Source organism: Idiotropiscis lumnitzeri, chromosome 12, assembly GCF_059441095.1.
Source record: "Idiotropiscis lumnitzeri isolate Australia: NSW breed Sydney's pygmy pipehorse chromosome 12, RoL_Ilum_1.0, whole genome shotgun sequence".
NCBI lineage: Eukaryota > Metazoa > Chordata > Actinopteri > Syngnathiformes > Syngnathidae > Idiotropiscis > Idiotropiscis lumnitzeri.
This window is the reverse complement of record NC_142402.1, coordinates 7,752,872-7,773,878: the sequence shown is the minus strand read 5'-3', so window position 1 is coordinate 7,773,878 and position 21,007 is coordinate 7,752,872. Positions and strand designations below refer to the sequence as shown.

At 38.8% G+C, this 21,007-nt stretch overlaps 2 protein-coding genes across 2 annotated transcripts; both read right to left on the bottom strand.

Moving 5' to 3' along the window:
• Positions 1–18: 18 nt before the first annotated feature.
• Positions 19–9,381, bottom strand: gorasp1a (golgi reassembly stacking protein 1a). The gene is made up of 9 exons (XM_088312058.1): positions 9,172–9,381; positions 8,371–8,451; positions 8,079–8,282; positions 7,905–7,991; positions 6,207–6,337; positions 5,476–5,611; positions 5,274–5,382; positions 5,047–5,190; positions 19–3,627 (listed from the first exon to the last, which is right to left on the bottom strand). Exons 1-9 carry the CDS (start codon positions 9,232–9,234, stop codon positions 3,218–3,220), a joined length of 1,365 nt encoding a protein of 454 aa, XP_088168184.1. The 5' UTR covers positions 9,235–9,381; the 3' UTR covers positions 19–3,217.
• A 1,787-nt stretch (positions 9,382–11,168) lies between these two features.
• Positions 11,169–19,415, bottom strand: LOC148325689 (cysteine/serine-rich nuclear protein 1-like). Its single transcript, XM_088312043.1, has 5 exons — positions 19,247–19,415; positions 15,888–16,100; positions 14,048–14,310; positions 13,690–13,974; positions 11,169–12,575 (listed from the first exon to the last, which is right to left on the bottom strand). The coding sequence occupies exons 2-5, from the start codon at positions 16,069–16,071 to the stop codon at positions 11,616–11,618; spliced, it is 1,692 nt and encodes a 563-aa protein (XP_088168169.1). The 5' UTR covers positions 16,072–16,100; positions 19,247–19,415; the 3' UTR covers positions 11,169–11,615.
• Between the last annotated feature and the right edge of the window lie 1,592 nt (positions 19,416–21,007).

Sequence of the window (21,007 nt, the reverse complement as noted above, 5' to 3'; positions counted from 1 at the left end):
ATTTATGGAGATCATGAATAAGGGGTTAATGTGGTTTGTATTTTAATAGTAGATAATCAAATTTTCAACCATTTGACAAAACATTGTTTATTCCCCAACAAAAAAACATTGACTTCACTTATATCTGCAAAAAAAAATACCTTTACTTAAGCAACTATTTAGACATTCCCCAGGACAAAAATGCCTCTAAAGTACCATGACTATAATTAAAACTACAAAATTCTATTGCCTTGTTCTTCAAGTAAAATAACAGTTGTTGAATATTGCATAGATCACAAAACCGCAGAGGTTTGTGTCAATTCGACAGGGTTAATCTAGCTTCACAAACTGGAGCTGGGTTAAAACATGTTAAAATGATCTCTTTAAAGCTTTAGTCAAAAGAAAGCCAAAAGTGAACAACATTAACAGAACACACGAGCATCTTAATAAATATTAAGTAGTCATCTCATCAAGTAATGTTTCTGGTTTTGAATTGTTGTGAAGCACTTGAATATGATTTATCTTTGAAATCAAGTTTTACAACCTGCATCAATTTTCACTGGGTCACACTTGTAAAATCAACAGTAACTTGTTAATATCGCATAGAAACATAACAGATTTAGCAGTACCTTTCTGGCTCTATCACTCAGCCTTGTACAAAGCCCAATACCAATTATGTTGGGACACTAAAATGTAAATAAAAAATACAATGATTTGCAAATCCTTTTCATTCTACATTTAAGTGAATATGCCACAAAGACAACATTATTCACATTCATTGATTTTGATGCTTAATCACTTTAGACTTGTGGAGGCGACTTCCCCTTTAATGGTGCCTTCACAGATGTCCAAGTTTACAATGCTATAGAGCGCAGGACGTTGATGTCACGCATCCAGCAATGCATTGCGCCAAGGTAGAAAAATTGTCACTAATTTGAGTTACCGCCCCACTTTAACAACAGTAATGTCTTGTAAGCAGTGGAGTGCCACAACAAGTGAGGACATAGAAAGGGACAAGTATCCTACAGGCTATCGAAAGAAGAACCATGGAGTTGAAGGCTCCTCCGGACAGCGCCGCCCGCATCCTCATCCAGTGCTCTTGCTCAACAGAGCGACCGAGAAGCCACGTGGGCGCCCCACTGACACACCAGAATCCCCTCCTTGGCTGCCCGAAGCGATATAGGCGTAATGACCCTTTCAATCAGTATCGGGTTTCTCACGACGTTCACACGGGGATACATTAGGTCGAAGTTACCCGGCCGCATGCCAGCCTGGCTCTGATGCAACCTGATTAATCTTGTTAGTAGCATATGCCTGTTTCAATGATGAAGCCTTGGAGGTTTATGTATACACGGCCCGTAACAAAAACTTTTTATATCTTACGACCCTTGGATTTCTCCCCATCTGCTATCACTATGGCTGTAATGTCACGACTCACAATGTGTGCTTGATCGGGATTTGTAATATCCACCCTGTCCAGTTTGCACCCGTATCTCATTGTCCTTTTCCTCAAAGTCAGATGTGAATTCACTTGGACGGAATGCTGACTGATGAACTCTTTATTTTATCACTGCTCTCCATTATAATTCCTTTGCCTGCCACCACGACTACCCTGCCAGAAAATGCATGCAGGGATCAGTCACATGACATCCGTAGCTCTATGGACACTAATATACCCCCATACCATCACAGATGCTTGCTTTTGAAATTTGCACTTCATAACAATCTGGATGGCCCCTTTCCTCTTTGGCCTGGAGGACAACATCCACGCTTTCCCCAAAATAATTTGCAAATGTGGACTTGTCACTCCACAGCACACTTTTCCACTTTGCGTCAGTCCTCTCAGATGAGCTCGGGAACTCGGTGGCGTTGCTGTATGTATTTGGTTGTCAAACAGCTTTCACTTTGCATATTAGCGCTAACTTGCATTTGAAGATGTCGCAACCTACTGTGTTAAACTGGCAGTGGTTTTCTGAAGAGTTCCTGAGTCTATGTGGAAATATCATTTACACCAGAGGTGCACACACTTATTTAGCATGCAAGTTAATTATAAAACGACCAGGTCCATGTGATCTTCCGAATTTTTTTATTTTAAAATATACTTCTTTGTATGTTCAATATATATTGGCGTACCTTACATAACTGAACGAACCATATTGCACAATAAAACCAGTGTACATTTTCTGTCCTTTCTTTACTCTACTGATTTGCACTGAATGGCATCAGCCAGGGGATGGAGTCCGGCTTGGAGCTGCTGATAGCGAGCCGTACACCCACCTCCCAAGGAACATCAGCCATGTTGGAACAATTTCCACCAAAGTTGGATCAGCTTGTATTCTGAGTTTCCACTTTATTTTAAGTAAGATCCAAAACCAGATCCTTATGGGATATTGTCATTTTATATTGATCATTTTTATGTTATTTTGTTCTAAACACTTCCACCGTGTGATAAATGGCAATTTTCAACTGGAAATTTCCTTATTTGATATCTAGGCTATATTAGTATAGTGTTTTCTTTATTTATTAATTGTTTTTTCAGTAGTGTAGAGATGGTAATTGCAATTGTACATAACATAACAGTAACATCCAAATAGGAGTTTTTGGAGCATTCATCAACATTTCCTAGTCTTTTGTTGCCCCTGTCCTAGCTTTTCTGGAACGTTTTGTTGCTATTCTTATATTCAAAATTACAGATGTTTTTTTTTTTTTTTTTTTGCAAACAACTTTTGAACAACTTTTCAGTGTGTTTAATAAAATAGTAGTTGAAAATGATTCGCAAATCATTGTATTCTGTTTTTAGTGACGTTTTACACGTCCCAACTTGCATTGCAAATGAAATATGTACTTAAGAATTCTCAACATATTTGTGTAGATGTTTCATCACCTTTGTAAAAGTAACCTTTTTTTCTCTCATATTTCAGTGAACAGTCCACAACAAAAAAAAAATTAAAGAATTGATGATTGGACTGAGTCATACATATTTTCAAATTTTACATTTAGCTTTGCTAGATTGTATGTCAATGGCCCGCATTTGAGGAAGTACTTTTTTGTGTATTTGTTTCGCGAGCCATAGGATTGTATCGATTTGTAATAGATTTTGTTCCAGATATAGTCAATGATGAGCACTGTATATACATATAATGCCTATATTTAAAAACAAAAATGATCGGGGATTGTCACTGGCTTTTTTTTTTTGTTTGTTTTGCGCTTTGTTCTCTCCATTTGGCCTGATGCAGTCTTATTCTGACTTTGTCTGTTGTGATTGATCGTCAGTGTCCCCATGCTCACAGTGATGAACATGAGTTTCATCTTTGGACTGATCTTGAGTTTCCTGAATAGGTGACTCGTCTATTTGGGACTCACCTGAGAGAACATAAGTAGCAGGCGGACTAGGAGCTTGCTCATTGTGCGACTCCATTGGGTTTATGTAGGGGGACGGTACACCTACTGGCGGACTGTGGCTATGACTTGACTCACAGGGGGGGTCTGCTATGTGCATGGAGTTGAGGTAAGATGGCTCTTCCGCTGAAACGCTGGAATCAGATTGACTACTCATGACAGCACTAGTGAGATCCACAGAGGTCAGGGGGTTCCGCTCTTGATGGTTAATCTGTTTGGAAGAACGCAGTTCACTTCTCTCCAGTGCCTCTGCAGAACAGGAAATTAAATAATAGTGGAAAAGTATAATTAAAACATCTTCCAACAGTTTATTATGTATCTCCCATAAAAAATGTTCAATTTGTGCCTGTTGTACGTAATTGGCTACAGTATTCTCTATAAGTAGTTTTGATTTACTTTAGGCTACATACATTTTAATGCTGTGGCATTGATTTCCTTTTAGTAGGTTTGGGTCACAGGAAGGAAGAAATCCCAACCTGAGAGGTTTAGGAAAGTGTCTTTTTTTTTTTTTTTTTTTTTTTTAATTTTGTGAGCAATGAATTGATTTTCTATACTGTATAACAGAACATGTTGAAATTGCAGTCACTGTGCAAACAAAAGTAATTTCACAGAAGGCAAGCAAACATTTTTTTAGGTGGGTGGCCTTGTTTAGACGTAAAAATTATATTACGCCTACATTATATGTGTGTTGAGTGAAACGGGAGATTAAAGTAAAAATGAACCAGTATGGAGAAATACAGCATAACATACATGGGCGTACACAAAAATGCTGATTGTTCGCATGCCAGAGTCAACTGAAATTGTAATTGTGTTGAAGGTCTCCCCATCTTTAATTTGTGCAGGGAACCTGTTTGCAACACCCATCTGAGAGATTGTTTTTCTGCATAGCAACGGCATTAGTCAATTCTTTTTAAGAATTGTGTTTGAAGAATGGAGTCTATGCACTGAGATAACTCAAGTTATATTAGCTGTTTTTGGTCTGATAGGAAGAAGTTAAGAATGTTGTTTGTGATTATATGTGGCAGGTTCTGTCGCAGATTTTAATTTGCTCACAACTGTCCTTTTCCATCTGGTTCCGTCGAATCACTCGGTGTGAGGCTGGCTTAAAACAATCGTATCAGAAACAATTGCAATGTTTGCCGAAGAAGCAACAACAGCACTTTGGTCCAACATTGTGTGTGTGTGTGTGTATCATTTTATCTTTCTTTTTTCAAGTTTTTTTTCAGTCAAACAGATAAATCAAAAAGTGAATCATTATTTTGTTGGCTATTGAACTAACGCAAAATTGAATTGGAAATATGATGTGACCCACAAGTTTGGAAACAAGAATGGTTAAAAATATGTTGGCCGCTACAGTCAGTCAGAACCACAATCACACTACATCAAATCATCTTTTAGCCATTTATAAAATGTAAAAACATGTTTGAAACGTATATAATCAGCTTCATGCATTATGCAAATATAAATCTGCCACTTTTTGTTTTTCAATTGCCAGATGAAAATGGAAAGAATGAGTGACACACAATCTGACACCGAGCATGCAAATCCTCCATTTGCACACACTGCCCTCAGTCAAATGTAAAAAAGTGGATGAATCAAGCCTTATTCAGCACTAAACTGTGCGGGTAAACAACCCCGAAAATGGCAGTTTGCCGCATCCTAACTTACCAACACCGGAGATCTCAGCCTCTCTCTCATAGTTCATTGCAAGGGATGTGTTGTTCATATCGACAGACGACACGGACAGATCCAGCTTGTCCATCAAATCTGCAGGTACGGGACTCATTGAGGCTACCTCGGAATCAGATAAGCCTGCAAAGAAAATAACCATCACTAGAAAATTCATCTCAGTGCCAGACAGAAGTCTCACACCAGTGTGTCTTTACTCAACTCACCAGGATCCGCGACACTCTGCATTGGTGGAGGAAGAGAAGTATCCTGGAGGGTGACCTCACTCAAGTCCAACACGTCGTCACTTTGGCTTGAAGGTGCCATCAAGGGTGCCTAAAGTCACATATATAGCTTCTATTGTCTATCATAGTCATGACAAGCAATTCCTGTTTTGGAGGCAAAGTGGTATTCTTGTTGGTCGTGTACCTCTGTGAAGCCGTGGTTAGGCAACTCTGACGGTGGTCGTTCCTCCAGAGCAGGCGGCTGAGGGTTCTTTGGTATTGATATGTCAGAACGTGCAGGGATTCTATGCAGGTAACCATACCCAATGCCACAACCTAAACTAAAAGTAGGAATCAGTAAAAGCTCGTTAAGAACAAGTGCTCATCAAGGAGATGCTTTCATGGAGAAATGTAATAAAATTGTATGATGTGACAACTAGTTTGAATGATAAATTTAACTACATAAATGCATGCAATGCATTTTCTGAACATTTGTACAGTATTTCAATTTTGTGCATTTTACATTTTACTTTTTCAACTGTGCTAGCCCAAACATTTTGTTTTTGTTGAATGTTTTTGAAAATACGGCTATAATTTTATGATCATACAAGAAAATATTTTTATTTTTAGAAACTGAGAAACCATTGTAGAGATTTGCACTCCTTGGGTACTGTTTAGTTGGCCCCAAAAACAGCACTACTAAGGAGTTTTATTAATAGAAGACGGTTCTTGTATGTGTATGACATATTATGACACTCAGCCACCACACCTTAAAGAGTCGACAAGAGAAAATATAAGATTGCTCCCCCCTTTCCTTTAGCAGCTATCGCCAAACATTTGGAGTCTGTTTGCTTGTGCCAAAATGTCTTGATGAAATAAGGAGTTCGGACAGCCTTCTAATTGATGAAATAATGGATTAAGAAGTTTGCGCCATACCTTCCCTCGCCTCCCCAAGCACCATTGGGGGTGACCGCCACTTCTCTGCAGTCGTCCGTGAGTGCGCTGTACACCAGCAACTTCACTTGCTTCCCTTCATGAGCCTCAATCAGTGAGAAGAAGTCCTCGGACTGGAAATCAGTATGTTTTTAATGAATAACTGCATCTCAGTCATGTGATGCTCATTCGTCTCATGTTCAGTTACCATCTCACATCGGGTCTTATAACGAGGAATAAAAGCATTTTTGGTATACAAATAAACCCTGACGAAATTTCATTTATATTACTGTTTAAATTCTTAATTTTGGTTAACACCTTCACTAGAAGCTTTACTCTTCTTGGGCTCCAATTTTTTTTTATGTAGAAGGGAGTGAAATCATATGAATACAATTAGGGAAATGCACTGTGCTTAAGTAAACTCAGATAAACACTTGAATTGTTTTAATCATTTTGTTTTTATTTTACCTTTATCACCTTTATGTTTTCCTTCTCTAGTCTACAAAATGTATCGAACATTCAAAATTTGGTTTTAAATTACTATATTCTAACAATCTGGGTTCTACATTTTATTGTTGGGTGTTGCCTTTCAGGTTTTGTGGCAAATTGGTCATGTGGTGTTACTTTGAGTGCCGAGATATCCGAGTTCTTAATGCAACATTTTGTGCGTGGTCACGAGTGTCCGGAGGTAGCACGTGTGCTCTTGCTGTTCCATGTCAATCAGAGGCACACAAAAACAGTGCTTTGTTTTTTAATAAACATTAGCTCGCTGACTAATGTTGCCATAATCCACAGTATAGATATGCTAAGGTAAGGACATCACAAGGGAGCGTGACTACAGCTAACTTCCAGGCACAATTGTCCCTATGTCAGAAATTAAATCGGGTATTAACCACAATGTGCTCCCTTTTTAGATGCTTGTTTATCACCACCGCGCTGCTATGAAAGGTTTGCATTGTATTAAATAATTTTGTGAACTGCGCCCGGACTTTCAGACTGTGTTGCCAACGCTAACACAGGTTAGCCATGAAACTGATTGACCCACAGATGGCCCCGATAACCACGACCGTGCATGTGTGTCAACTTAATTGTTGACGTTGATTGACGAATCTTAACCGCTGTCAAAATTAACGCATTAACTCAAGATGATTTTTTTTTTAATTAACGTGATTAAATATTTTAACTTAGTTTCATTTACTTAAAAAATTAATTTGCATTTCTTGCAAAGCCAAATTCAAACACTGTACCATATTAGCTGTACATCTGTAGCACGTCATCTCCGAACAAAACACCATGCTTGCTTAAGTTACCACTGGGCCTTGCAAACCAACACTGCTGGAGTGTGGTGCTTATAACTAAAAGTACTGCATACATTTTGAGAATTGTTCTAAGAAAAATTCCTGAAAAGATGATTCCATTTGGATAATATTCAAGGATCAAAGAAATCTACTAGAACAATCTTTGATTTAAAATACACTTTGTATTTGATGATTTTACAATAATTACAAGCTATGATTCAAGTAAATACTTGTTAAAAGCTTCACCAAAAAGTAGTAGTAGGAAAAATGTGATTAATCAAAGTTAATTTCGGATTTTTTTTTTTTTTGCGATTAATCAGTTAAAAAATGTAATCAATAGTTATAGGACTGATATTCAAAAATCATTTTGGTCATGATAATCATTCGTTTTGTCTTTACTTACATCTTGTAATAAATTATCTGCTCCAACAATGTAGTCGGTGTGGGGATGGAGACCTGCTAGTGCAGCAGGTGAACTGGCTTCCACATCCTTTGGAATAAAATGTCTACTTCATTAGATGAGGGGCAAGATGCGTAATTTTAAGTTAACCACAGTCAAATGTGCTCTCATTCTCACCAGGACATGCCAAACGTTCTCATTGGCTCCTTGGAAGCTGCAGAAGCGAACACTGGCCCCCAGCAAGCCTTGTCCTCCCCACATATTGCTGGGTGTCACCTCCAACTCACGAATCATCATACTCTTGGTGCTGTACACTTCCATACTCACCGCTTTTTCCATATTAGCTTTCAGAACCTCCTTCAGCAGGTCATTTTCAACATTCTGATAGATATCAATAGAAATTCAAATTCTGTTCAAAGGCGTTAGTTATATTTTATCTGTCTCATCTTTGCATGTGCCATTTACTTACAAGTCTTTTGCGGTCCAGAGACAAAATGAAGTCGAAGAACGGTTGCAGTCCACATTTTTCCGCAGGAGAATTTGGCTGCACCTGCCAAAACCCAGGTTCATATGTAATATACTGAAAATCAAGTACAATACAGTAAATGTATGACAAATACTGACAGCCCCTGCGCAATATTCATTTGACACTACGTTTATTTATGATGAATTTGCAATGGCAGAAAATTTACGGTTTATTTATTTTCTTGAGGCCAGCTACTGGACACGCTTGACCGGATAACAACCAATCACATTCAAATCCATGGACAATTTTTATAGTGTCTTTACGTATGAAACATCTTTTGGAATGTGGTCGACAGCCGGAGTTGCCGAATAATACCCACGCAAACATCGAAAGACCATACAGAGTAGACAGGAAGGTTGGAGCTGACCCCCAACCCGAGAAATGTGGGGAAGATGCGACTTTTTAAACAAGTACATAAATCAAATACCACTGCAAACTACAAACACAGCAATATTTTTTGAATGGCTACTCTGCAGAAGAGTAAACGCAAACTAAGGAAGCTTAATTTGTAAACAGTCGCGTGTCTAAAATTGGACGCTTGACTCAAACGGCTTTCGTTACATCTATGAGTGCAATCTAAATACGAATTCATTGTATTATTATACACGAATGGAGAAATGCCACCTCGACATGTTCGACCGGTACAACTACTTAGTTAGCTGTTAGCACAGATAAGCTGGTATTCTATTATGTTGCCAACCCCAAATCACTCAAAGCAGAAAGAGTGGGTCAATCAAATCTTACACCGTGAACGTGATATCCATACGTCCCTCCGTCGGGTACATCCGAACTCTGTGTCAAACCCATCTAGTCAATAGACTTTGTAAAATAAATATAAAAGGAAAATAAGACACGTAAGACGATCACGTCTGACAGTCCGTGGCCATTGTCAGTAGACAAAAATAATCGAGCAATGCTGCCATCGATCGATCGAGCGCACTTCTTCGTGTCTTAAACATGAAAGAAACATGTATGGCGAATTGGCGTCCTCTTCGGTCAGATCTTCTCACTGCAAGTTGCCTTTGCGAGGTCGGTGCCTCACTTTAAGACGGTGCGACGAGACAAGAATTTATATATCACAGTGAATAATTTATATAGGTGTATTTATTTATATAGGCCACTTTTAGATTATAATATGTCTATTTAGAGATATACACATACTTGTAAACAGTGGCAAGATATTTGCAGGTTTGCCTTGGACAACAAATTGTATGACATCGCACTTCAAAAGGAATACTCTTGAATTAATCTTACAGTATTTTTTGCACAGGCATATATTCATGTAAATTTGTGGTCAAAACACTTTTGTAATAATTTGATGTAGAGCTAGTTTGTAAAATCCATATCTGGTGCCAGAAAGAAAAAAGCGCACAAAACTTTGAAATTGGGCTAACGTTTTATTGAGGGGTGGTTCTTAATTTTAATTTAAGACCACTGGCATTTTTATTTGTGAATTTATTTCAGTTGATATTTCGTTCCTCTGTTTACAGTGACTTGCGGATGTATTTGGCCCCCTTGAACCTTTTGACCATTGCCACAATTGACCATTGCCACAGTTTCAAACGCATATACAATTTTATTTGTTTATATATTTATTTTGCGAAGAATCAACAATTAAGCGGGATACAATTGTGAAGTGGAACGAGAGTCATATGATGTTATAAAAATTTATTAGAAGTAAAACACTGAGAAAATGGGGTATGAGCTATTCGTCTCCTTTACTTTCATTTTGGAAGAAAACCTGTTGAGTTAGCAAAATACATGAGACTGAGATTGGCGTCTTACCTTCCAACAAGACAGTGATCCTAAACACAAAGCAAAATCTACAATGAAATGGTTAAAAACCGAACATATCCAGGTGTTAGAATGGCCAGGTCAAAGTCCAGAGCTGAATTCAATTGAGAAATTGAAAAAAAAAAAAAAATAAAAATACATACTCTAAAATGTACTTCCTTTTTATTATTAATACCCATTTTTAATAAATTGGTACAAATACAAAAAACACTTTCCTTCTTTAATCGTGTTAATTTTCACAACTAAAAAAAATAAAATTAAATAATCAGAGTTAGTGTGTTGGCTCTGGCTTTTCAAAACACGTTGCTCCCGTAGTGCATTGATGAACGAAAATTCTAAATGAACAAATAATAAAAATACCTGGATGTGTATTTTCAGATGAGATGAAGAGCTTTGAAAAGGTGAAAGTTGTTTTAGGCCAGTTTTTTTTAGACTGGCACAAGACAATGCATTCACCACAAATCACAAATTCTAGCAGACATCTAAGGCCATGCGTGGGCAATTTAAGTCCTCAAGCAATCCATCGCTTACTTTTTTTAACTGTCCGTGAATATTTGGACCACTGTGTTCCATCTTTCCACCTGGTTTTCTCTACTTGTTTTAATTGGGTCCATTAAGGTTGTCCCTCTTGCCATAACTACCAAAACGGATCAAATAAATCTCTGATTAAGACACTATTCAAGGTAGAATAGGACTTGTACATTTAATTGGTCCCCCTCATGTTGGTTTTCTTTAATTTGTCCCACATTATTAATAAAGCCAAGCCTACTTTCCTCCACACTTTTATTAACTCACATTTTTCTTCACTGACACTTTTAGGTCAACATTGTGCAACTGCATTGATCATGAATGGATGGATTCTCTGGAATAATTTACTGATTGACCATGCATTCTTGTTGGCCGAATAAATGAATATCTGGTTATGTACTGTAAAGGACTGAACACACTTGAGATCAGAAATTTAATAAATAAATACTTCCATTTATTACTACAGTACATAAATATATTGGAAGGTATGTAAAGAGCAATTCATTACCAGTCATAACAATTACTAACCTTTCTGACACTAAGGTAAACAGTTTTTCCACAGTTTCATATATAAAGTGGTCACTAGGCCAGTAAGCAAAACAATTGCAATATTTTTTATGTTTTGAGACAGATGCTTGCGGTTCATACATATGGCCTCATATAAATGGAAAGTAACGAAATCAAAGTTAGCGTAAAAGTTCATTTCATAAAAATGTGGCATTAGGAACAGAAGTGTATGGACTTCACTGAAAAATTATAGAAATAAAAGCAGATAGATATTTTTACAACCGAAAAATCACAAAGGTCTGTCAGTTATTCTCAAACACAACATCTTGTTCTATGAAAAACATCCAATTCATTTCCTTTCAAAGATTATGATCATAAGGCTGCTCTGGGCTCGGCTCAGTCAGGCCAATCAAAGACTCCAGGAGGTAGGTACTCGGTTCACACTGTGGCAAATAAACTGAACTGATCAGCTGGGGGTGATGAAAGCTATCTGCATGTCTGTGCTCTTTGAATGAGCTGTGAAATGTCCCAGAGGGATAGTCGCTGTCAAAAAACTCCAGGTCGGACTCCGAAGACAGACTCGGGTCCATGTACCTGCTGGAGGAATAGTCCAGAGTAGGGGAGGGAGTGTTTGGATAGCCTTCAAGGGAATCGTCATTGTCAAAGTGATCTCTTGCTTGGTTTGCATTTTCATCCAGATAATCTGTCACTGCTACTGAGCTTTTATTGTCAGTGAAGTTTGCTGAAAGTGGTCCCGTTTTGTCAGGAGTTGTCCTGTTCGCGTCACAAATGCTGATGCCCAGCGTCAGTGGCGCTGCCATGAGTCTCAGTTGGTGACACATGGAGTAGTTATTATTTTCAGAATCACAGATGCTGAGGCTACAAGGTGCACCTCCGTGATTGGCAGGAAGTTGCCCACCATCGCAATCGGAAGAAGAGCTGGAGGATTCAGTCATGTCGCTACTGCAGCTGTTCTCTTCCACCACTGCTCGCTCCGGGAGGAAATTAAATGTAGGACTTGTGGGAATAGTAAGCGCGAGATCATCTTCATCAGAAGAAAAACCAAAGGGGCACATCTTGAATGCTTCATTCTTCACAGGATGAGTCTCACTCAAACCTTCAGACTCTACAAGCTCTTCTGAAAGTCTTGACTGGTCCTCTACGGTTGTTGTGCCAGCTCGCAGTCGCCTCTCTAAATTGAGTCTCATGGCCGTGTGGATGTAATGTGTCTGCACACGTTTGTAGTCAAACTCAACGTGTCCCTCGGTGTTTCCACAGCCGTCCTTCGTGCAGCCGCATGGAAATCTGAAGCGGTCCACCTGAGGGTGAAAGAGATCACGCCACAGTTAAGAGTGATGAATCCAAAATCGACTCAATATTGTTTCCGGTGCCAACCAAAAAAGGGCACATTTTTTTGTTACATGTTCAAAAAAATAGCACTGTATTTTATAAAACAAAATAAAAGAGAAGGTAAAAAATTTAAACCGGTTTCATAAAGTGTTATAACTGTACGAGTTGTAATATTTGTACATTGAATGTGTGCCATTTAAGGAGCTGCAATCGAGTTGCGCCTGAGGGTCTCAGGAACTGGAGTCAGTTGGAGTCCTTCCCGTGGTTTTCATTTGTGTGTTTAACTGTTCGTCCTGTTTGATTAACAGCTAAAAGTGCGTTGCCGACTGCTGCTCTCGTTGCCCACATTCCAGGGCATTACAGTAGCCAAATTCATCAGTAGAAAAAAGGGACTCCACTTTTTTTCGACTGAAGATTGCCCCTTCCTCAAATATTGTCTCACGACACAAAACCAAAAAAAAAAAAATGGCCAAGGCTTGCCACTCGCAAAACTCGTAAATTGACGCTCTCCTATATCAAGATAAAAGTGTATGTTGTCTGTGGCAAGTTTATAATAGATGTGAATTGTTATTTATAGTTCATTTTTGTTTAGATTTGGGCGCCCGTTTAGTTTTTATTAGTATTAGTATGAGTCGGTTTTATTTTTTAAATACACTGAGTATTTGTAAAGTGCACGATAAAAAAGTCCCATTAAGTATTGCGTAGTAAAGCAATCTGTAATTCCCAAACTAACTTCTTGAACTTATTTGACAAAGATGAAAATTTGAGCAATAATTGTTGTTAGAAGGGGTGGAACAAAAATCATGTCAATCAGAAAATTGGTTTTGATTAGAAAGATGCAAGCACAAGAGCACTGAATCAAACAAAATGTTTCCACTTTGACATATACCGAGATACGCATTGAAGAGATGCATACTTCTAACAGATTTGTTATTGTTAAATGTAGTTTCAGTTATTTATTTATTTTTTTTTAAAAACACATTTTTCATTTTCTTTCATTATGGATTTTTTTTTTTTCAAATTTTGATTTTGTTTTTTCGTTTGTCTTCTTTAAACATAATAACCTTAGTCTGCATGTCTTACCTGACACTTGATGCCTGCTAAGCTGCAGGCACAGGTCTCAGGCTCACAAAAGCCTTGGCAGTCACATCCACACGCTTCCCTGGACAAACGCAGAGAATGAAGCTGCTTCTTCTCCTCCTTGTCTATGCGCTTCACCCCCGATGCCAGGAGCAGAGCCTGCCGCTGCATGGACGAGTACGGTTGAAGGGAGCCTCTATCGTCCAGATCGGCGTCACTGATGAGGACATCAGTGTCATCAGCTGGAACTTGGTCAATTGGGAGTTGACCTGCTTCATTGATGATCAGCTGTAATAAGAGAAGACAAAGTAAGCTGATGTACAAGGTGAGCTACATACTGGTGAAATTTAAGTGCACTCACATTTTGTTTGGATGCATCAAATCTCTCCTCAGTTAATCTGAGCAGCTGCCTTTGCCTACGGCGGCACCTTTGCTCCAATGCATGCTCCGCTACCGTGTATTTGTGGAGGGAGGTGTGCTGCCGCATCATTCCCAAAGTCGCACCACCGTGACTGGGCACACTGGTGAAGCCCTGACAGCGAGGGAAACTGAAAACAGCAACTTGGTTGAAGCGCACACGACATTGCCTCTGTACCAGCCTTGGCTTTTTCACAATGGACCCGACTGTGAGAGAAAGACAAAAGAGAGAGAGGAATGAATGAACATGCGTTAATCTGCTTTTTTAACGAATGGGTTTAAGGGACACTTGATAGGGCTGAACATACTCACATAATGGGTATATATGTAAAAAAATAAAATAAAATAAAAAACCCCCGCTGCCTCTGTGATTTAATGCATTTTTATTATGACGAAATAATTTTAATGATGCCCATTTCTTGTGGGCGTGGCCTGCTTCTTTTTATCTCAGCCTGACTGCGCCGATGAAGGAAGGAGGCAAGAATTGCAATATTGTTTCCTGGCTTGTTTTGTCACATTCTGTTTTTACCTAGTGTCTGAAATGAAATGGGCACCAATGGTCCTCAAAATTTTCATGCACATTCCTAATGCGATCAGCACCATATTTAGGAATTTATTGACATTAAATGTGAGCTGCAATAAGAAAAAGCCATTATGGCATCCAAAAAATTGAAAATATCGTGCAGCTCGTTTTTAAGATTTTTGTCAGGTTGAAGAATTACAAGACTAGATTTTGGTGGCGATTGGTCGGATTTTTTTTTGTACCTTTAGCAACACTTAGGTTTTGTTAGACACCATAGGCAGGCCATTAGCCCTCTGCAGCTTACAGCACTGTCACTAAAACACGACAGAAAAGTCATCAAACTTTGCACACACATTGATCCTGAAGAAAAAAAAAATATAGTATTCTCAAAATTGTCAGGCTCATGAAAAAAATTCTAAACAATTTAGAAAATATTTTGAAAAATCTTGGTCACTTCAGACAGACAAAAATACAATTTTACTCAAAATCGGACTGAGGTCTGAATAATCTTGCTTAAACTAGACAAAGTTGAAAGACTTGAGGCTAATTTTGACGTGTCACATGATAATTTTCTGTACACGTCTCTGGGTGGCTGAATGAACATGTGGTTTAAATTGATAGCAAATTCCTGCAAAAGAAAAAAAAACAGCAGAGAGGGAAGAAAATAAAGGAGCACATGATGGAAATCTTTATTCCGTGAGGTAATGCCCCAGGTTACCGCCTCATTTAACAGTTTGGTTTCAAAAAGGTTTTCTGACCTTCACACATAACTGAGGATGAATTCCTGTCCCACCAGTCAGTAAACAAGTGAAGCCAGCTGACTCTGCTAATCTCGGGCTGTGTGTCTGCAAGTCTAAAAAGCATGCTCCGCACTCAGCCTCTGTTTGCAACCGTGACTCACTTGTGTGACTTAACAGGAATTTTCTGACATAACAGGAATGGAACTGTTTTGCACAGCATCGTTTCAACTGACTGATACAAAAGTGAGTTGTTGTTTTTTTAAGTCAGACTTTATGTTTAATGCAGTACATTCCATAGCATCCTTTTGCTCAAACAAATAATCTTTTGCACAAGAGGACAGACAGCTGAGGCGAACATTTCTCCCGACATTATCAAAAACAGCCCTGAGGTTGGCATTTTCATATCAGTAAGTCATAATAGGGCTGCTGCAGTGCGATAAGAGACACTCCTATAAAACATTAATGGGAAGCGGTCAGATCAGGAAAGGGCTTGAGACGGCTCATCGGGTTTGGATACTCACTGGGCAAGCTGGTGGGTGCGGAGGGGCTGTGAGGTGTAAAATCCTGCGGCTCAGAGGAGCCGCTTTCAGCGTCGGAATCCCACTCTGACGATGTGGCTGAAGAAGATGGTGGAGAGGAAGAAGAGCAAGAGTAGCTGGGGTGTTCCTCAACCGCTGCAAACTTCCGCTTCAGGACACCTGCCATTGTTTTGGCTCGGGCGGTTGATATAATTTCTGCATGAAAAATACATGAAGTTTAAAACATGCCAATAATAAAAAGTAAGAAAACATTCTCCATTGAAATTAATTCAATTGGCATGAATTCATTCCAGTTTTGCTAAAAATGTCACATTTCATAAAGAAAAATAGCACTTTATTGTAAAACCATCTATCAGTTTTCTATAGCGCTTGCCTCACTTGGATTGTAATTGTCCCATCTGGCTTTGGTAAATTTGACCTCTGGATTGCTCACAAACCAATTGCAGGGCACATACAGGCAAACAACCATACACACAAATGGACAATTTAGAGCCCTCCTTCACTGAAACATGCATGTTCTCTAAAAGGCAGACAAATGTCACAGAACCATCGTCATATAAAAGAGAATTTAATGAAACAAGATGGTTTTCTAAGCCAAAAGTCACACCGCTGAACTTTTGTATGTTGATGCATGGTTAGTTTAGTGTCAGCATTTGCTCCCAAGTGTTTTCATTTTGTATTTGTGGGTGTGTTGACTCTTTGTCCTATTCAATGAACAGTTGAAGGTGCATCAGCAACTGTTGCAATCCATTTTTTCTTTTTTTTTTTATTTCACTTGAGCGGCAGTGTATCTGAAGCTCGTCGGTGTGAATTTGGGCTCACAACATACAGCAAAAACTGACCACACTGCAGCTCATAATTCTAAAAATTCTTAACTCGTCACTGTAATTGTAACCAGGAGTGCACATTTCAAACCACAAGTTTTGCAGTTTTAATCACCGCTTTCCCCGCAGACACCCAAAAGAAGTGTCTCCTACTCAAATTAATAAATCAGTGTAATGCCAAGCCAATCTGGCATAAAAACCTGTTTGATTAGGTTAGCAATAATGAAACAGCTTCCCTTGTGGTTGTACAAATGGGTCGCAATATGTGTCTTGTAGAAAGGCCAAGGCAAGTTGTGCAAGGAAGAACAGGAAGCTCACCTGCACACTAAGGAAAGATGGCTAAATACAAAATACGACACTCCACCTTTCTATTTAATTGACAGTTTGGCCTTGGCTGATGTTAGTGCTTCCCTGGCTATTTGGATATTGACCCACTCTTAAAATAATGGCCTACCTAAGTCATATTTAGACCAAAAATAAAACGTGTAAAAGAAAAAAATATCCTCAGGATGTTGGCCAGCTCTACCAAAATTGACTACATCCTTTGTTAAACAGATCATTCAATTCAACCCCTGGAATTAAATTGTCAATACAAATAATATGATCAGTATTTGGTTCAGTTTTACATGCATTCTAAATAAAATGAAAAAAAAAAAACACTCGTTATTTTAGGAAGGCGACGTAGGGTCATTAAAGTAAATAATGCTGGAGAAAGCATTATACACAGTTCTGTCCGTGTGTGTATACTGTACATAATTTTCCTAAAGTTCAAATACGAGGTGTTGTTTTAATAAAAGGGAAGTGCATATGCTCTCGCCAAGCCGGTTTTAAGCAACTACTTTGTTTAAGATAATTGCATATTGATAGCGCTCGTCCTTCAAATTGACATTTAAAATGTGTTCAGACGTGAACTGAAATGTTGCTCATGAAACAACCGAACACTTGATTTAAGTCATTTTGATGTAAACGAAAGTTAACATCTCTTTTTCATCTTCCAGCACGGTAATTAACATTCCAGTGATTCTTCTTCTTTTTTTTTTTTTTTTTGAGTGAAAGCCAGTAAAGAGTGAGACTTGAGTGGGGGTTAAGAAGCTGCTATTTGGGGGACGTACATAAGAAAGATTTAGAATTAGAATTAGAAATCCCTTTATTGTCATTGTACTCAAGTACTCAATTTAACCAAACGTTAGGTTAAAAGTATATCAGGGCTTTTCCAGGGATACTTGGTGAAAGTAGAGCATAATCGAATCCCAGTGCTTTTAATTTGGAGCTAGCTGTCACTGTTTATTACAAAAGCAGTGTGGAGATTATGTTAACTTTTGGAAAGCATGAAAGGCATGTGTAATGTCTTGGGTGTATGCCAGGAAAGGAAGTATGCGACTGATTTGAAGTGGTAAAAGAATGTCAAACAACAACAAATAGTTCACTGCAAATTGTCCTCATTCAAATGTCACTGACATAACAAATGTGATAGAGTAGAAATGGAAACTATAACAAAATGAGGCGACCTTCAAAACATGAGCAGACTTAGTCACTTGCTGCTGATCAGCAAGTCGGTTAATCATTACAATTCTAGCTTTTATAGTCAATATGGTATAAAACAAATATTCAAGATTCGGGAACATTAAAGCTGGAACCGCCTCTAACCATAAAATATAGCAGGTAAACAGCAGCAACACTTCTGGTTGCTCTGAACTGACGGTCTGCTTTTCTCCACCATCCTCAATTAGCACAACCATTCAACGTGTGTGTCTGGTTCACTCACCAAATATGTACGTAATAAAACATGAGGCACCCTTTAGACAGAATCCAGATGCCACAGTAGACGACTGTAGTTCTAATGGCTCACTGCTTCGTTCCACCCATTTACCATTACATTTAATGTATTTAGTACAGTATCTTACATCAGAAAGATACTGTGCTCTCCACTGAGAGCCCATCTATTATTTAAAGGCACAAGCAAGCTGGTGGGGACCCACACTTGTGTTGATGTTGATGAAGGTGTTTATTCATCAGTCGCTGCTGACGTGACACTTAGGGGAATTGTGTGAGTTTTGACTGGAGGAGTCGTTTCCTGATAACCTATAATAACCGTCATTATGTGGCTGACCTCTTCACCCCTTGCAGAGACATGTCAGTTACAATGACAACACTGTTCGGGCGTTCCTTATACGCAAGCGCGCGCGCGCACGCACACACCCGCACGCACACCCGCACACTCGACCACACTGTCACTCGCACGCGCGCGCGCATGCACGCGCGCACGCACAGATCAACACCTTTCAAAACTTGTGCCTTTGAAGAGAGTGTCTGGTCCAAATACAGCAATGCCGCTCTCTAGGGCAATGACAGCACATCGCTTTAAATATTTAAGTTGTGCAATAACCCCCCAAAAATCTACGGGACTACATTGGTATAACTGTGACGTAATATTTAAGGTATAATGCATAAATCAAAACCAAAGGAAGTTAAATACAGTGTAAATATTATATGTATGTTACACAACGTAATACTCACCACGACTTCAGAGGCAGCATAATGACGGGGAAAAAAAGTGTCGATTTGTTACAGAGTTGACGGTCTCCTGCAGCCAGCTGCGCCTCCCGTCAGTGTTTTTTGTGAAGCTAATGTTTCACTGTAGTAGCAGGCACAGGCAGCCAGCGTGAGCGTGAACGCCTCAGGACTGCTGGCACCTTTCAAAGAGTATAAACAAGACAGCAAGAGAGCAACCCCAGTAGTATTCAGCAAAACGCGTAACAGACGTAATATCATTACAACATAAATAAAATACTATCACCGTAATTGTCAAACTGAGAAAAATATATCAGGTTATGAAATAGAACAATATACCATAATTACACTAATGTTTTGTGCTAAATTACAACCTCCAATGCAACTGGTCTTCGTGACAAACGAAACAAAGTGTCGTTTACCGTGTTCCATCTTGATGCACAAGTCAAGCTCGTGATTAGGATCATTCCTCTTCGATTCCAGTCCAATTCTTCCAGAACAGTGACGTAACGCGAGATAAATAAACTTTAAACCTACAGCTGGTGGTTATTATATCACATGTACTTTATGATAACTTCGTGCAGCTTTGATACATAAAAGCGAATGTAACCAAATATACGCAGGAACATCCGCATTCCACATAATAATAATAATAGTAATAGTAATAGTAATAGTAATAGTAATAGTAATAGTAATAGTAATAGTAATAGTAATAATAATAATAATAATAATAATAATAATAATAATACCAGCTACGCGTATGTTATACTATACAATCCTCCAATATTACTTTATATACATGTAGTGAACATTTTTACAAAACAGCATAAACATTCCATATTCACGATTTGTACAGTGATAGCTGGCACTGTATTACACTGAAAGTAGTTTCTAACATTTTTAGTCTGTGACTCATCCCGCCAGACTTTGGGAGAGAGTCTGGGTACGCCTTGGAAGTGTCGCCAGGTCCTCACAGGGCAAGTCAAGAGAAACAGCTTTTTACATTCATATTACACGTGTGGACAATTTTGAGTCTTCCATTGTCATGCATGTAGGAATAAGACCATAAAACTAGGACATCTCACAGAGACAGACTTGCGACTAAGTCACCTTGTTTGTGAGGTCCTTATGTTGGTGGTCCCAATGACTTTTCAGCCTATATCTTGTTTACTACTAGAGACCCTATGTCCACAAATGATGATCTAATCTGTAGTTTGTTAGACCTTTCTTAAATGTGGAAAAGCTCTGGTGCTCCTATGCGGTGATACATTAAATCAAACACACTTCCCCATTAGCAGACTCCTTTTGTTTTAAAAGACGCAATATATTTTAGATTATGCATCTTTTGTGGTTCTCAGATATATATTTATTATCAACTAGATATTAGTATAATTTAGAGCCCAACCCATGAAAAGTATGCACATTTGCTCTGAAGCTTTCCAACTATGAATTCTAGTGTTTTTCGTATATGACTGATTAGACGGTCAAATCTAGACGGGATTAACATTCCAGTGCCTGCTTTAAAGATAATCACAGGCTGCTCGCTGTCGCTGACAGGGTCCTCCCTGATGAAGCTCATTGCTCAGAGCGCATGGCAGATTGACAGATGGAAAGACAGATGAACAGAAAGACCTTGAGTTTGAGCTTTGACTCCATGTTGACAGGGCACTTGATTTGTTGATTCAAACTCAAAAACAGTGCTAACACCTGCTGGGTCAAGCAGGTGTCGGCGAGAAAGATGTGTGTTCTGGGCGCCTGACCCACTTT

Excerpts from the sequence above, each read along its gene's own strand:
- LOC148325689 (XM_088312043.1), bottom strand. The coding sequence starts at position 16,071 with ATGGCAGGTGTCCTGAAGCGGAAGTTTGCAGCGGTTGAGGAACACCCC. Across the intron at positions 13,975-14,047 it reads TTGATGCATCCAAACAAAAT|CTGATCATCAATGAAGCAGG; the intron begins GTGAGTGCACTT and ends CTCTTATTACAG. Across the intron at positions 12,576-13,689 it reads TAGCAGGCATCAAGTGTCAG|GTGGACCGCTTCAGATTTCC; the intron begins GTAAGACATGCA and ends TTTCACCCTCAG.
- gorasp1a (XM_088312058.1), bottom strand. The coding sequence starts at position 9,234 with ATGGGTTTGACACAGAGTTCGGATGTACCCGACGGAGGGACGTATGGA. Across the intron at positions 5,383-5,475 it reads CTAACCACGGCTTCACAGAG|GCACCCTTGATGGCACCTTC; the intron begins GTACACGACCAA and ends ATGTGACTTTAG. Across the intron at positions 5,191-5,273 it reads GCAGAGTGTCGCGGATCCTG|GCTTATCTGATTCCGAGGTA; the intron begins GTGAGTTGAGTA and ends TTTTCTTTGCAG.